The 17529-nt window shown below is 34.4% G+C and overlaps 1 protein-coding gene across 3 annotated transcripts in view; it reads right to left on the bottom strand.

Moving 5' to 3' along the window:
* Positions 1 to 17529, bottom strand: part of RIC-3 (RIC3 acetylcholine receptor chaperone) — a 32373-nt gene that overhangs the window by 5799 nt on the left and 9045 nt on the right. For 2 of the 3 annotated variants that reach the window (XM_089704884.1, XM_089704886.1), the window contains 4 exons: positions 16504 to 16655; positions 4937 to 5074; positions 4132 to 4237; positions 532 to 599 (listed from right to left, as the gene is read on the bottom strand). In XM_089704884.1, coding sequence (XP_089561010.1) covers positions 532 to 599; positions 4132 to 4237; positions 4937 to 5074; positions 16504 to 16655 — 464 coding nt within the window. The remainder of the gene's footprint in view (positions 1 to 531; positions 600 to 4131; positions 4238 to 4936; positions 5075 to 16503; positions 16656 to 17529) is intronic. The other variant, XM_089704885.1, reaches the window with a different exon arrangement.

Raw genomic sequence — 17529 nt, 5'->3', positions numbered from 1 at the left:
AGATACTAACAATAATGTAGGTTAAAGCCAAGCTAAGGAAAATAAATCATTATTAGGAAGTCCGATGGTTTTCGTTAATGTTACATAAATCACTTTAAGACGTTTGGGTTATTTCGGGCGAGGTAGCTTGGTAAACAGACAGATGGTAGACGGAATGAATAAATGATTAAAACATCGAATGGTAAAAGTGATAGACTGAAAGGCGATGAAACAATTGAAGTAATATAGTGGTGGCAAAAGAAAAGATGAGATGAGTTTAAAAAATCCCAAAATATAGATGTACTATAAATAAAGAGAAATAATATAATTGATGGATTAAATTGAACAAAAAAGGAGTGCCCCGGGCACTGTTCTTGGGCCAATGCTATATAATATATACATGATTGACATTTACTATCAAAATTATAAAAAAAACTTTCTCTAAAGATTGAATCTCAAATCTCAAACTAGAACGCAAAAGAAAAGCGAATCAATGGCAATGAAGGGGAACAAAACAAAACTTCCGATACACATATGCACATCATGCAAGACCTGTCTCTGCTGGCTCGCCTCCATCTGTTGTTGCACCTCCGCTACCAGGCCAGATATGGCCGTGACAACTGTGACCAATAATTTTAACATCAGCCTTTGTATTATTTGTTATCATTATAATCTTTTGAACCACAGTTCGTTTTGTATCTTTCGTATATCGTAATTCAGATTATAGACAATCGTTATGTGTGCTTTTAGCTTCAATTGCATCTATTTCATTAATTTTTATGTTAATTCTATACAATTATATGAAATAAGACATAATTAGCACACAATACTTAATTATTCGAATTAACATTCGACATATTAAAACCAATAATATTTAATGGGTCATGCTTGCGTTTGTTACATTGTTTGGGAAAGATAATAATTCATCCCAAAACAAAAACAATCCAAGCAGTTAATAACTATTTTAATAATTGTAACATATCTGGCATGTATTCTTGAATATGCGTGTTTTTGTTTAAAAATAAGATCTTATGTCAGCAGTAGTGTATTTGATTGTATTCCGGTTCGAAAGCACTTCGGAAATTCATGAATGATTCTCCAAGTACGCAAATGCAAAATTTAGTTCATTAAAAATAAACTATAATCAAACAAATTGTGAAGGACGCGTCTAAAATAGTTCGTACAGACGATCGACCACGCTTGCATCCTGGAATGCGGCCAAAACATCAGTTTACTTTATATTCCAATTATCTTTATAAACATTTTGTATCATAGATCAAATTCCTGGTTATGTAAAAAATTCACTTGCCGTATGAACTAATTCAGCTGTTTTGTTAACAACGTTACCTTTAATTTTAGCATCAGAATATAAATTTAGAACAAGCATTTGTTTGCACATGTTTCTGTAGTATGGACAAATTCGTGACGTCATGGTAGAGTCGGGTTGAGCGGGTGTCTAATAAAAAGGTTATAACTAAGGATACATACGTATTAATTGGTTTGGGTACAAATACATTTATAATTTTATTGCTGAAATCAAATGCAACATCGTCATGACACATTGTTGTGTAAGACGAAACAGAAGAGTGAAGAAGGTATAAAAAATTCCATTTTTAATATTGCAAATATTGATTGGTTTTTGTATAACTATAGGTACGGATAACAATTATAAGCCAATACATTGAATACGGTCACCCATTGCGACAAAAAGCATATCTTTTGTTCAAACAACTCAACTCAACTTTTTAACAAAAGCGTAACTTTTAAATTTCCTATAACTTTTAGTCAAGGTCAACTCTCTCAACGTTTCCAATCAGGTTCATTTTTATCATTTTATAGCGCTCCAAATCCCTTCTTAACACCCTTCTGTCCTTCAAGCATCAAAAATACCGTCACCATGCCGCAAGCATCTATACCAAACGCCTAATAACTAAAGGACCACGCAAATTAAATCTAACCACAATCGGATCAACTGTCTCAATTGACCTCATCAAATATGAAAGAGACAGAGAATCCTTGCCGAATTTTGAAGCATGAAAATATTAGATGCGATGATCGGCCTATTAATTTGTATTTACAATAACAGATGGCTATTAATAGTTACAAATAGGGCAATGTTGTAACTTGGCGCATTGCAACAGATCTATTTAGAGATGATTCAAGATGCTTAGCAATCGATATATTAAGCCAATAATAGAATAAGAATAAGAATAATTTATTTCGCCAAAAGCCAACAACAGATATAATAAAAAGAATAAGGAATACAAAAAACACAGAAAAAGACAAAAGTGTGGCAGACCTTTAGCAAAAAGGGGACCAACTCAGTATTAAGCTGTGCCTTCAACAGCACAGCACTGATTTTCAGTGGCCCCCAATGATTAATGTACATCATTTTCATCATCATTTAAGAGAACTATCTCTTTGATAGAGTTTTAGTTACAAAGTTTCAATGAAATAGGTGGCAGAGCGATGTTGAAATGGAACATATACCATTTTACAACGTTGATGAGTACAGGTAATTGAATCTCGATTGATGATTTTTATGAGGAAGAACATTATTTTATGTTTGTAATTCTATAACGACTGTCTTTTAACTTAACTAATCATCTTATGCATTAAGAATCCCGATACGACAAAATGTATCTCTTCTTCATCAACCCCTAGCCCATCGCATCTAACACTTCCACGTCAAGCGAATCCGACCAATAGGAACGCGCCATTCAAATCCACGCGTTCCATTGGTCGCCCCGCGGTCTGACCAATGGGAGACAAGTACCGCATCGCGCTGCGCGAGCTGACCGACGATACGTTGCATCGCGCGCTCCGTCTCCTCTAAACGCGCTCGCAGTGCCGCGATCTCGACATCCCCTGGACATTGACAATGTAACGCCACTTCTTAGGAGGCAAAGCAATCCAGGGAATAAAATTACGTAGCAACGCCACTACATAGGACCAAATCCATCCGGGTATAAAAGGACTTTACATAGCCATCTTTGATAAAGCACTCCAGGGAAAAAAATAGGATCGCAGATCGCTAATTGCAAAATATAGGGTTAGGGATACTATGAGCTAAAATAATATTCATTAGGTACTTCATACTTAAACTGACGCCTTAAAAAATAATTCTAAAAATATCCTATCATCGATCGAATAGTATTATTTACTGTCGAATTATTGTCACAATATTAAACACGGCCGCGATTAAGCTCACATTTAAGAATTGGTCCGTTATCAACTATAATATTAATAGCTTCATTAAATAGGTCTACATTAATCAACTTCCAACAAACTAATTAACTATTCCGTCCATTATCGAGGTCTTCCTGTTTACGTCATTCGTCATAAACATAAAAATATGAAATATAACGATATACTCACTTGTGTCGGCCTCTTTGTGTCCTGTTTGCGTGTTAACGAGAAAGATCGTGTAAATTTAATAAGACTGATTACCAGAGCTATTTGAGAATACAATACACGATATATGGATTTCGAACAAATTTTTGCTTCGTGTGTGATCGAATAGGAATTTATTTATTGGAATTACCGCTATTCATATGCGCATATCGTCTCCAAATAATATTTTCAGAGTTTATCTAATCGCTTGATTGACATGATGGTGAATTCTAGAAAATACATCCAACACACTTTTACAAAATTCAAATTCAAATTTTACACACTTTTACATTAATCATGATGAGAATCTATGTTATGATATGACCAGATTTTATCCCAATGTTCACCATTCACAGTCAGTTCACAGTTCACGAAATACGAAAGGAAGAGAAAACAATTTCTCTATCTATGAAAGAAGTTCTATCTCGATAGTCAGATCACCCAAAATTTTAGGCAACACCACTGCATAGTGATATGATCCAGCTTAGCTTTACCAACTTTTTTACTGATTGATACCTTTGTGCACACATTATGCAAAATATTATATTATTATTAAAGTGAAACTTTTATTACATCGTCTCAAACTTTTTGGTCTGTGTAGCGCATGTCGCGTGTATCGCGGCTGCCGAGTAGGTATACCTACTCGGCAGCCGACCGTCACGCGACATGCGCTACACAAAGCAGTGTTCGGAACCGTGCGAACAGTTTCACTTTTACCGTGGTTTCATAAAACCACACAACATTTTTTTATTAACTTACCAAGTTTATCCGGGGTAGTTCTGGAGTCATCTCGGAACACTCGTCGTCTGAACTGAGGGTCCGGAGTCACCGGCTCGTAGGGTACGCCCGTGCGTTTGAATAAGATCTGCAAGGAGTATCGGGTGCCTCAATATGTTTTGATGTTTTTAATTGTCTATTTAATTTTTAAGATGTCTTCTACTTTATGTATCTTCAAGAGACATATACTGGATTGTTGATTTGATATATTTTTCATGTATTTTAAGTAGATGCCCCTTCTCATTAGGGCTAAATATGTTTCATTGCGAATTGAATTAAAACCCAGATATTTAATAAAGTGCACAATGTGCATTTTTCTTCATTGAACAACACTTTTAAGTGGACATTAAAGGCACTATAATAATTGTAGTTTCAAGCTTGTTTGAGGGTATATGATTTCCTCGTAATATTTTATACCTTTTCTGTTTTCTCTTGATTCATTTTACAGACATTTGTTATACACCTCCCATCATTTTATAGTAAACTAGCTTTCCACCCGCAGCTTCGCCCGCGCAGTCAAAGAAAAACCCGCATAGTTCCCGTTCCCATGGGGTTTCCGGGATAAAACCTATCCTATTTCCCGGGATAAAAAGTAGCCTATGTCCTTTCTCGGATATCAAAATATCTCTATACCAAATTTCATGCAAATTGGTTCAGTAGTTAAGGCGTGATTGAGTAACAGACAGACAGACAGAGTTACTTTCGCATTTATAATATTAGTATGGATAGACCAACTGCTATCCACTCATAATTGTTTGTGACCCAAAACAGATTAACCCAGACTCACCTTACTAAGCGTATACACGAAGAAGACAATAATGCATATAGTGTAGATTGGCATGACGAAGCCCATGGACGATTTCGGCGCTGCCACCGGACCGCCGGGAGAGCCTAGCGGTGGACGCATACCGGGGATTGGTGGAGGCTGAAAATATATACATAAATATATATAAATAAGGGTAATTAAATATAGTGTTAATAGTGTTCATATTATAGAGTAGAAAATAGATAAATCAAATAGTACGAATTAGTATATCTTATTAACACTCCACCGCACATCTCAACACCGTATCGGTAATAAAAATAAAATCGCTGAGAAATAATAAACAAACCTTATGATATTGAAAATAAAAAATGATTACTATCATAATCCAATGTAGAATATCTTGCCGAGATAAACTAAACTTACAAAACAACTCATATTCATTACTGTTTATTTACCGATATTTTCACTTATTTATTACATACCGTAACTTTCGATTTATCCATAACTTTAACAACAATTTAAACAGTTGCAAACGGGCGATTTTCAACTCGGTAGTGATAAGATAAAATGATTATATTTTACGCGCGCCGGTCGAAATGACGAAGATCGAACTGAATTGGATTAATAAACACCGGTAGTTGTTTACGACGTCGCGGTTTATGCTTTCCGGTTTTGGGGGTAGCGCAGACGCGCGATAAGTATGCGACTTTTAGTCGCAAGAACTAAACATTGAACAGTGAATGATTCTATCAACTATATCAACTATATCTGTCAGAGAATCCTATTGTGAAAAAAATAAAATGAAATTGAGAAATAAGTAAATGAGACCTTATAGATTTATGGGAATTAGTGTAAATTTTTATAAACTTTTATGAGGAAAACTTATGAGTGATTTCATAAGAAAAATCAGAAATGATACCTGATATTTTTTAACGTGAAATGCACATCAATATTTATATTAATATAATGGGACCGATCGTGTAGCAGCTACATATCACAAAAGGAAGCAGCATCTCATGCACTGTACACATACGTTAACAAACGTAAACATCTGAAAGTTTGCATCAGGTAATATTTATTATGTTCTTATAAAAAACATATTACAACAGCACCACATGTACCTAACGTCCCCGACGACCGATAATACATTGTCTATTTCAACTCCTGAAAAAGTCGCACGTCAACCATTCCCAGATCTAAGATTTACATAATTCGAAGAAGCTTCAGTGCAATGCGGATCTGTTTGGACGAGCCGGTGAGACTCCATTAGTATCGGCTTGAAATATTCAAAGAAATATTTATTTGAGTGTTCGGTTTTAGCACTCACTTCAACCCAGCTTATACAAGCATATTTTTAAGAGGCGTATTAGTGAGGTTCTCGACTACACTTCTCAAGATCAAGATTCGAATGTGGGATAATACAAAATATTTTCTTTTTTTTCCATACTACAAAAGAATTCCAGGATCCAAGTTGTCTGGAAGAGATCGCTGGTTGATCGATGGGGCTGCCTGTTGTGCTCTTCTGATGTCAAATTGTTTTACTTAATTCTGTACATTAAGGAGATTTGATTTGATCACCTATTGATTTCTCTCCACGAGTGCTTTTATGACTTTAATGACATAGGGAGGTATATGGAGAGTACTTGTATATCTATCTTATACACAGTTGGCTAGTCTCAGTCGCGATTGAATACCATGACCAAATATGTAAATATTTAGAATGCCCACTTTCATACCATGTTATTATTATTATAATATAAATAATTATTTATTCCTTCATTATTCAATTGCTGAACATTTTGCAATGAATAAAGAATCGGTGGTAAAATTTAAATGTTAAAAATATATTGTAATGACGATTCAAAAGCGCTTGTAGAAGAAGTCTAATTAAATAAATAAATCTTTGAGTTTGAACGACTTAAATTACTAAATACATAATTGAAATCATTACTTATCCCATTAAACTAGGGAGAATTTAAAACATCCCAGCACAGAACTTCTTTATTACCATTTAACAATTTCCATCATTCCTCCAAAGGACTTTCACCCCTACTGCAAAAGGAAAAAAGGCCACAATCGAAACAACAACATTACATAACGTCATCTATTTAGAGTGATGCGCGGGAGTGTCTATTTGAGTCATGTGTGTCTAGGCCGGCAATGTGGGTCGTTACCAATGTCAACGATCAAGATTAGTCGCGCTGGTTACAACATTAAGTGTTAAGCCTTTCAGATTGAGTATCAAGATTTTTGCTACTGGTCTTTTTGGATTTGAGGGTGAAAGTGGTAACATATCTGAATCAAGTCGAACCTGTATTTGCCTATTTGTAAATGCCTATTGCATAAAATGGATGACTTTTGCTTTGTAAAAAACAAATAAGTACTTATGTAGAAGAAACTCATTAATTTCAAACACACTACCACCCATAAAACGAAACATTAAACTAACGCAAAGTTCACGTTATTGCCACTCATATCTTCATGTAGTGTACAGGACAAAATAAAAAAGAAACAGGTGTTGAATCAATCAACTGTATCTCCGAGTCTATTAAAAAGCTCACGAAAGCTCGTGTAAACTATGTGTTTCAGTATAGGTTACCTTTCTGAAACGAATCATGCTATATTTGAGTTCATATTTTAATTAAGTTCATCAATTGAGTTTACGGGACTTAATAACACCTTAACACTTGATAGAATAGTATAGCATAATGTATTTCGCCTTCTTAAACTATAAAAATAACTAGCACTAACCTTTAGAAAAAAGCATTTCTGAGCAAGAATATGAACAATAAAATAAAGCGTACATTACTGATTTGCCTAAAACTCATCCAAGCAAAGACAAAAATAGTCACATAGCATCACAAAAGACGAGTAAACCCGTGTACCGTTATCTGTCCACACCGTTCTCATGCTAATTCGACATGTCAAGCAAATGACCATCTTGTGTTACACTTAACCTCCGTAATGGGATTTGAGTCGGCTAATGTTATGTAAAAACATGAACCGGTGTATGCCTTGAATGTCTAGTTTTGTTTAGTTTTAGTCATTGTAGAAAACGAAATAATAAAGTATCTTCTTTCTCGGTTGGTCTATTAGATTAAGCCACCTGTATGGTTGCTTTTTGGTAGTTGTATTTAAGGAGTAAGTCATAACTGACGCACAAAATATAGTCTATACTGTGAAAGACAACTTTATGGAGCTACCAATTGTATCCTCCTTCTAATACTGTAATCCGTACTTCTAATCTAATTAGTACTTCTAACCTAGTAATCAAATATTTCATTCGATGATTCAATCAACATTCCAACAATCACCTAATCTATCAAAAATTTTGGTAAACCATTTCTAACTAGAACAATCCAGATCGATAATAATAGTGATCCAATTAAGCATACAATGTCTCACTAGATAACTCTACTATCTTTGCCTACAATTACGGGAAAGCCTTACACAGTTTCTAGACATATGTTTAACCCAGCCAATCTTCTCTAATCAGGTCAAACAATGCAATCGCGAATGTGCAGGCGGTCCTTCAGCCGAACGCCGTCCCCATTAAGTCAGCGGCGTCAACTTAACAATGCTGCACACACCGCTTGCGTCACCTAATCGATTTACTATCGCCCTTTGAATAACTGCCAACTGCATGTTACACTTGATTGAGTCATGAACACCAGCAGGGCTTAGAATGTTAACTAGCGCATCTATAAACTTGGCTGAAGACAATTCGATATGCCCAACCCTAGGAACAGTCCATCATTTTGTCAGAATTCTCCTCGTGACCATATATTATTCAGGTGTTGCATACCACATTGTAGCCAAAACGTTACGTTTGCAATGAAATTTCGCATACAAATTTTAATATATATGTGGGATGGCAATCAAGATTCTTAGTTAATTGTTCATCAAGCAACCTGCAACGTATACCTATAGTACCGTATATCCACGGAAGCCTAATGCCAATATTATCAAAATACCAAACGACTTAAGAATTTTTACTATGATTATTTCTGATAGTAAATATGTACAAACTATAGTTTACCAAATTCAACATCAGAAAACATCCCTAATTTCATCAATCATTACAACTACCTAATTGAAATTGTTTATTGTTTGTCTTTAAGTATTATCTTAACTGCAGTACTTCTGTTTGCGAATCCACTGCGTTACACATGACAGGTCGGTGAAAACATAATTTTCTGAGCCAATCCCATTTCTGAAGTATCTCAAGAGTTTGAGAGAAAATGAGAAATTTTGTATGTTTGCATGTAATCTGACTTTCGCAAAGTAAGTATAATAGATGAGGCTTCTGTGAAATTTTGTGACGATAATCTGTGTAAATGTAAACGATCTTCAACTTTTAGTGTTAATTATAGAAGCTAGTAATAGATAAATAATCTCCTAAGCACTAAATTGGAAAAGAAATTTGCGTAATAATAACCACAATAAGATGGAGAATGAGGAAGAAGATATTTACCAAGTACCAGGTAATGAGAAATTCGATTCCTAACAAAGTCTACTACAAATTACCACTTACTTTAAAAAATAAGAAATGTACATAAAATAAAGTAACTAAACACTCAGTTGAATGGAATGACACAAAGTCACAATGTTAAATTGTACTAACACAATATCGTGGTCCAAAAATAATGAGCATGACATCATATTATGTACAGCGGATTCTTCGTGTGGCCAGTCCACAAGGCTTGAGAGATGAGCGATTTGAAAGAAACGAAATCAATATTAAAACCTCGAGTAAAGTAAAAGTAACACATAACGCATTGCACCTATATGTATTCATGAACTTTTTTGTTTATGGTGTTATGTGAAAATTATTATTTCAATACCCCCTCCATAAGAATTTTCTTCTTCAATCGAAACACAAACAAAAGGAATTTTAAATTTAATCTCGAAACGATATTTGTCTCTGAACGGTCGAACCATAAATTTCCAAATATATAATTTTCCATTATACTTCAAGGCCTCAAGGTATAACACCAAACCATTCTTTCACACTTATCCCATACACTTCCTTCGATCAAATTTCGACAATCCGTTTACAAATCCTCCAAAGTTTATAATTTGAACCACACAAACCACCAACATTAAACAACAGGCGCACCGTCAAACGTCTTCGCTTTATTTTGAAATCCCACCGTACATACGTATGTATCGAGCGTGGCGTACATTCATATCCATTGTATTATTTAATATATTAAGATCTAATATTTTTAAAGAATAGTAAAAATTCGATCACGAAGCGGGTTTCGAACCCGCATCTTTCGTCTTACCGGGCGACGCGACGCGACGCCTCGACGACTCATCCACCCGTGATCCCGTCAGAGCAATCGAATGTATTCTACTATTTTCGGTTTTCTGTGTCTTAGGGACAAATCAGCTTTTCTGACATATAATCATCATCATCAACCCATACTTGTTCTACAGAGATACAGTTCTCCTATAATGGTTCAGGGCATAAGCCATATTTGGCTACCCAGATGGCAGATTTCAAATGAATTCGAATTTTTTGTCAACCTAAGACATTTTTCAACCTAACTTCCATGACAAGCACGTTTGTTTGTTAAGGATAAAGTAGGCACATACAATCAAAATGCATCCTCCATTGGTGATTCGCAGTAGATTACTCGAAACCTTTCCGGAAATATTTTTTTATCCGTGACAATGTTCTGGATGAACCAACAACAAATTTTTGTGGACACACGATATTCTAGAGACATGCATTTAGGATAACCTGTTCAATAGTCAGCTAGAAACTCATAAAGTGATTGAAAATATAATTAAAGAAATACTGAACTTTAGAGAAAAGGTTATAAACAAAATGAGGATATTGAGGCCAAAAGAAAAAGGCTTCATCGCGCACTTCCTGATAAAGGAAAAATAATGAAAAAAATCAAAATACGTAATGAAAAGAAAAATACACCCAGTGAAAGTACACATGTGCAAAGTGTACAAAAATTCATAGATAGGGCGGAAATTGTGAATATGCAAGGCATGCACAACTACTTGCACAACGCCGATGACTATATGAGCTGTTATATTATAACCGTATATTTTATAACACTCCAAGATGCACCTATATAAAATTACATCAATGAAAATTGTACAGAGCACATATATGTATAAATAAATAAATAAGCCAATCGTTTTTCAAGTGTTACTCCGTTCAATAACTTCATTTATCAGAGACATACTAGACAGGATACATGGCTATAATACTTTCATTATTGGGCCGCTGTTATCCGCCTGTTGAAAAAAAATATTCGTTGCCAATGGTAAAAGTCGAGCCCCAACAACCTGAAGCACTGTGTTCACTTGTGTTATCTTCAAATGCCCAAAAGTTTTTACACAAATTCACGAATTCCAAGAAATCTATTTTGAGAACGACGAAGCTATTGGGAAAGCGATAGAAATCAGGGACTGCATATAGCTGATCCTTCCAAGTTACAAGTTATTGAAAATATAATTAAAGAAATACTGAATTTAAGAGAAAAGTGGATAAACAAAATAAGGATATTGAGGCCAAAAAAGATCGGCTTCATCGCGCACTTCCTGCTAATGGAAAAATAAGTATGACGTGCTGCTTTAAAATTTTAGACAAGCGCAGAAAAAGTAGGTATGCCCTTGCCCGTGTTGTGAACATCTATGATACGGAGGAAAAAGGAAACTTTGATGAATTCGAATTTTGGCCAATTGCATTGTAGAAAATCTTTTGATATATTTAGCATAAATGTCAAAATTCAATTATCCATAACCTGTATCCTGTAAAGGCTATTGGAATCAATAAAGGCTTTTTAAATCTCTCGATTATAAATCGCGAAATGCAGCAACGCGAGAAATAGTTTAGGCACAGAAGATAGAACAAATTTATAAGGAATATTTATAGCGAAAAACAGACCAACTTGGCTGTAGAGGCTTATCAACACTCTCACAATCAAAAATTTGTTGTAGGTACCTAGGCGAGACAAGTGTTAAATTCGAATGTCAGTGGTAAGGCATTTGACGAAACCGACCATACTGTTTGAGCTCCAGAAATACAAAGCTTCTCAGTTGAAAAGGACTGGAGTGAAATATTAAGTGGATATTTTCCTACATAATATGTACATATATTTTTATGTATTTAGTTTTTTATTATTAGGAAAAAAAATATTTAGTATTTTTTTGTTCTGTTTTTACATTACGGATATTGTTTTTACCTTTCATTTGAAACATACCCAGTTGGTAGGTTTCAAATGAATTCGATTTTTTTTGTCAACCTAAAACATTTTTCAACTTAACATCTTTGACAAGCACGTCTGTATGTTATGGATAAAGTAGTTGCACCGATGCCTACAATCAAAATGAATACTCCATTAGTGATTCGCAGTAGATTCCTTGAAACCTTTCCGGAGATATTTTTTATCCCACCTGTGACAATGTTCTGGATGAACCAACAAAAATTTTTTGTGGACACACGATATGCTAGAGGCATGCATTTAGGGTAACTTGTTCAATATTCACCTAGAAACTAACGTTATAGAAAACATAATTAAAGAATCAGTATTTCTTTAATTATATTTTCTATCTATTCTTCAGAGAAAAGTGGATAAACAAAATGAGGATATTGAGGCCAAAAAAGATCGACTTTATCGCATAATTCCTGATAAGGGAAAAATAATGAAAAAATCAAAATACGTTATGAAAAGAAAAATACATCCAGTGAAAGAACACGTGCCAAGTGTCCAAAAATTCATAAACAGGGCGGAAATTGTGGATATGCAAGCAATACGTACACAACGCCGATGACTATATGAGCTGTTATATAATAACCGTAAATGGATGGATGGATGGATAAATGGATGGAGAAAATTATTTAATATTTTTTTTTGTTCTGTTTTTAGATTACCTATGGATCTGGGATACTACATCCACTGTTCTAATAATACTCGAAACAACGACATGTTCTTAAAGTTATGCTGAAGAAACCTTTTCTGTAAGAAAGACGAAAGATAATTTGGTATGGTTTATTCCAAAACTCTGCAGAGAAATACTGATTAGTGCGAATCTAGAATAAGAAGACACTATTATGTTATTTTAAGTAAAAAATATTTCTCGCAAAAAAAAAACATTTTGGGTAAAATATTAATTATTAAGACTCAATATCATCATATCAAATCAAGGTATCCTGGCCAAGTATTTATACATATTTTGCACAAAAAAAATCAAACACTGGATATATAGGTATAACAACGGCCGTCAGATAAACAAGCAGTTCTTAATCTAGATCTTAGTGTACATCCATATATGGTAGCACATAAACTGGGTTACATTTCGAGTCCTAACCTTAGAATTGCATGTTTATCAATGAATAATTTTTTGTATGTTATTATTATAGGACATTTCAATAAACTTCTTTTTCTACGCGAGACTGTGGCCCGACAGATAAGTAATCACCTCTTGAAAATAATGCATGATTTTCCCCCATTTCATGCGTTAAAGGTTTACTTTGAAATAAATAAATATAAAAATTGCTGAAGATTTATCGAAGCAATTGTTGATTATCTGTAAGATTCAGTTCCTATCAATGAATCGAGAGGATTGATTTAATTTGCTCAACATTTTTTATTTTTAAACTTTTCATATTTTAAACTGAATTATAGCATAATTTAGAAATGTAACGTTCCTTTGTATGAATGACATTGCCAATCTGCAAAATTGCTTATACAAGCGTCTTTTGGTTCACGTATTTTTTTTTATTTAATTCAATATATTTTTTGTGGCTATTTTCAATCACAATCACAGTTGTAATATCATAGACAGTACTACTTTGTAAATCACAGACTAAAAAAACTAATACATGAATTGAAACATTAAATATTTATTTCAGTTTGATTTCCTTAGCATGCAGAATACAGGAATATGCAAAGCAATTTCTATTATTTTTTCTTAAATGCAGGATTCGTCGGAATATTTTATAATAACGGAGCATTTAAATTTTAATACGAATAAATTCGAAATGTAGAATTCCTTAAAATAATAACTAAAAATTAAGAGTAACTTACCTGTTTTCGCCAGTTAAATACAACAAATAACATTTATTTCTGCAAGTTACGAGCAGTGTTAAAGAAGTTATAAAGCTATAATAAGAATATTTTATGTTTTAATTTAATAACCTTTATCCTTAGAGTATATATTACATAGGCTTTATCATTTTTACAATGTGATAGAATTTATTCAAAGTAATCTCCTTTTTTAGCAACGCAACATGAAAGTTTATAATAAAGAAGTCTGTTATGTATTTAAAAAAGGGCTGCACAAATTCAGATGAAATTTGGTTCACTCTTCATCTCATATAGGTGACATTAGCAAGTGTCCTAAAAAATTGGAAAAATTGTTAGTCTTTAACATTTTTTACATATTATCTTCATCATCTTTAGGGACTTCTTTGAATATTTTCCACCACATTCATATTTAATTTAATCTATTGTGAATCTATTCTATACTCACATTTAGTTGTTATCCATTATTTGCGAAGCTTGAACTGGAGTTAATAAAATGCCGGGAGTCCGTTATAATATTATCTCAATATAAAATATTGAATATCTAATTTTAATAATGCAAGAGTCAATGTTAATCAAGAATTAATTATAGCTACAAATCAAGTAAATTGATGTGTCTGTTGAATATGAAAACAAAAACAAAAACCGTATTCGTAATTGTTTTGAAGAAATAAGAGTAGCTAACGATAAAATCGGGCCTTGATACATCTATACTTCACTACATAGTATAAAACAAAGTCGCTTTCTCTGTCCCTATGTCCCTTTGTATGCTTAAATCTTTAAAACTACGCAACGGATTATGATGCGGTTTTTTTTAATAGATAGAGTGATTCAAGGGGAAGGTTTTAGTATATAATTTATTAGGTTTTAGACAAAGCGGGCGAAGCCGCGGGCGATAAGCTAGTAATATAATAAAGCTGAAGAGTTTGTTTGTTTGAACACGCTAATCTCAGGAACTACTGGTCCGATTTGAAAAATTAATCTAGGAAGGCCGAAGAATATAGGCTATATATCATCACGCTTAGATCAACAGGAACGGAGCACTGCAGCTGCGGGTAAAACCGCGGGGCACAGTATAAGAGAGACATAAGATAGGATACAGGGCAATGGAAAACTAATATATATTTTAATTTTTATTCATTTGTAAACTCATTTCTAAATACAGTAAGTGGTTGACTAAAATCGCTTATCAAATAATCATCGTAAATTATATATTGGCCAAGCGTGTATTGTGCAAATATAAACACAGACTAGATAAAAGTAGGAGTACATCCCACAGACAAACTAATTTAGGTTACGGTCATAGACACGATGAATAAATCGCGCTAGATATTACAAGTTTCATTGAAATTTATGCAGCGCATGAAAACAATAATTTTATAATTTGGTGTAAGTATAAAAATATTTTATGTTCAATTGGAGAACATATAAAAAGTGAATGTTTTCTAATAAAATATTAAGAATTACTATTGCTGCTGTTTGAAACGACAAAATAAAGTCATCATACTCGATTTTATCTTATAAGAAAATATAAATTATAAAATACTAGCGGTCCGCCCCAGCTTCGCCCGTGGTACATATTTACGTTTTCTCTACGTAAAAACCATCCTCGTACTTCAAGGAATATAATAAAAAAAGAATTATCGAAATCGGTTCAGCCGTTCTCGAGTTATGCGCTTACCAACACATTTTGCGATTCATTTTTATATATAAGAAGAATTAATTTCTTAGCGTAACATTATTACCACCGTTGTTACGCTAAGAAATTTAAACAAAGTTCGATTTTATACTTTCATAATGAAAACCAATCACCAAGTTAAATGGCATAGCGAGATCGTAGTCTAATCCGCTCCACTCATAAACCCGCTAATCGCTTCGCTTATTCGCAGTGGTTACCTTACACATCTTCATGTAGGCTTAAAGCGAGTACACACCGATTTAGGCAAGTCGGTCAAGTACAATTAGCAAGTACATACATACACACACACACACACACACACACACACACAGAGTGCCTAATCGTCTCCGATTAAGCAATTAGTGAAAGTAAATTTATGTTTGCATTGTGTACATTTGAATATCAGTATAGTCTAAAGCAGCGTAGGTACTTGATATGGTTTAAGAATTCACTTTGAATTGAGACATCTTTCTGGTTATCGTAACTGTTTGAACGCGTAGCAGCAGCTAAGAGGTTGTTTTGTAAAATCAAACCCAAGAAATATACAAAAAAGAATCAAAAAACGGACATAATAGTTTATATCAGGTAATTCTAATAAAAATCTCCCTATTGTATAGTCTACATTAGGTTTATTACCTACATGTTTATTTACGAACTCGATTCTCAACTGTTGCTCAATAAACGAGGCTTTAGAGTTGACATCCCTATATTATGTGTTGAAATAAACGGTTCCTATCTTTCTTTCTACATAACCAGCTTCTTATTGCGTTTGAGTATATATTCTATGATATAACGGACTCCCTCTACAGCTCCACCATCCAGCACGATCAGCTCGACCAGCACACAGCATCACTGACCTCGATCTCCAGATACACAGAGAGTGGTGAGCGTACCCGCACGTGCGGCGGCATCTGCTGCCGGGCCGGCGCGGTGGGCGGGATCGCGCGGCCCCGCTCGCGCAGCGCCGGGTGCGGCGACATCGCGCGGAGCGGCCGCTCTTGTTTTAAAGCTGTGTGATAACAGTTATTGTAAATGTCTATACAATCTTGTTATAATTAGAGTGAGTATTAGATTGAGATTAAACCAAGAAAGTATTTTTTAGAGCAAATTGAGTAGCGTGGGTAACCTAATTAGGACCATAATAAATATATGTATCCAATATCCAATACAAAAATAAATTTTGATTATTACTTTTTTAATATGATCGAATAAAATCTTCAGCTGTATAATTTTTCCATACACGCATTGTAATGCATTCCTGTAGGAACAGTTGTAACTGTTACAAATGCGAAAGTTGGCGCGGGTCAAACACAAGCGGCGCGGGCGCGGGCGTGCCATAAGCGCACCTCTTGAATCTGTTTTGCACCACGTCCTTCTTATACATTTTGTATGAAAGAATTTTGGACAGGCGTCGAGACGGCACGCCACGGTTGTGCCAAGGTTGCGCCTTATCAAAATTATTTCATACAAAATGCCAATAGCGCACCCGATGCACGCCGGCAGCGCGCCCGCGGCGCGCCGCTTGTATATGTCCCGCGCGAAGGTAGATCTGTTACTTGCAAGTTGCAATCAGCCGCGCGCATGAAATTTGGCACAAAGATAAATTATAGTCTGCATGTGTACATATATCGTTTGTACACATTATTTTCCTATTATCTGTACTTTATGTGTCTCTACTTCTTCTGTGTGTGCAATAAATAATTAAATAAATAAATAAAATATATCACTTTTTATAACAGTTGAAGACAGATCCAAGCTACTAGAACATTTAAGAAGATTAATAGCATCAATAGACTAGAAGGACTGTATAAATTATAGGAACAAAGGTATATAACAATAAAATATAACGCCTGAGCCTCGTCTTGCATATTAATGGCTTATAT

Source organism: Colias philodice, chromosome 16 (genome assembly GCF_061535455.1).
Source record: "Colias philodice isolate Cphi_HAF_F1 chromosome 16, ilColPhil1 Martin Lab GWU primary, whole genome shotgun sequence".
Classification (NCBI taxonomy): Eukaryota; Metazoa; Arthropoda; class Insecta; order Lepidoptera; family Pieridae; genus Colias; species Colias philodice.
This window is presented reverse-complemented; position numbering and strand designations above follow the sequence as displayed.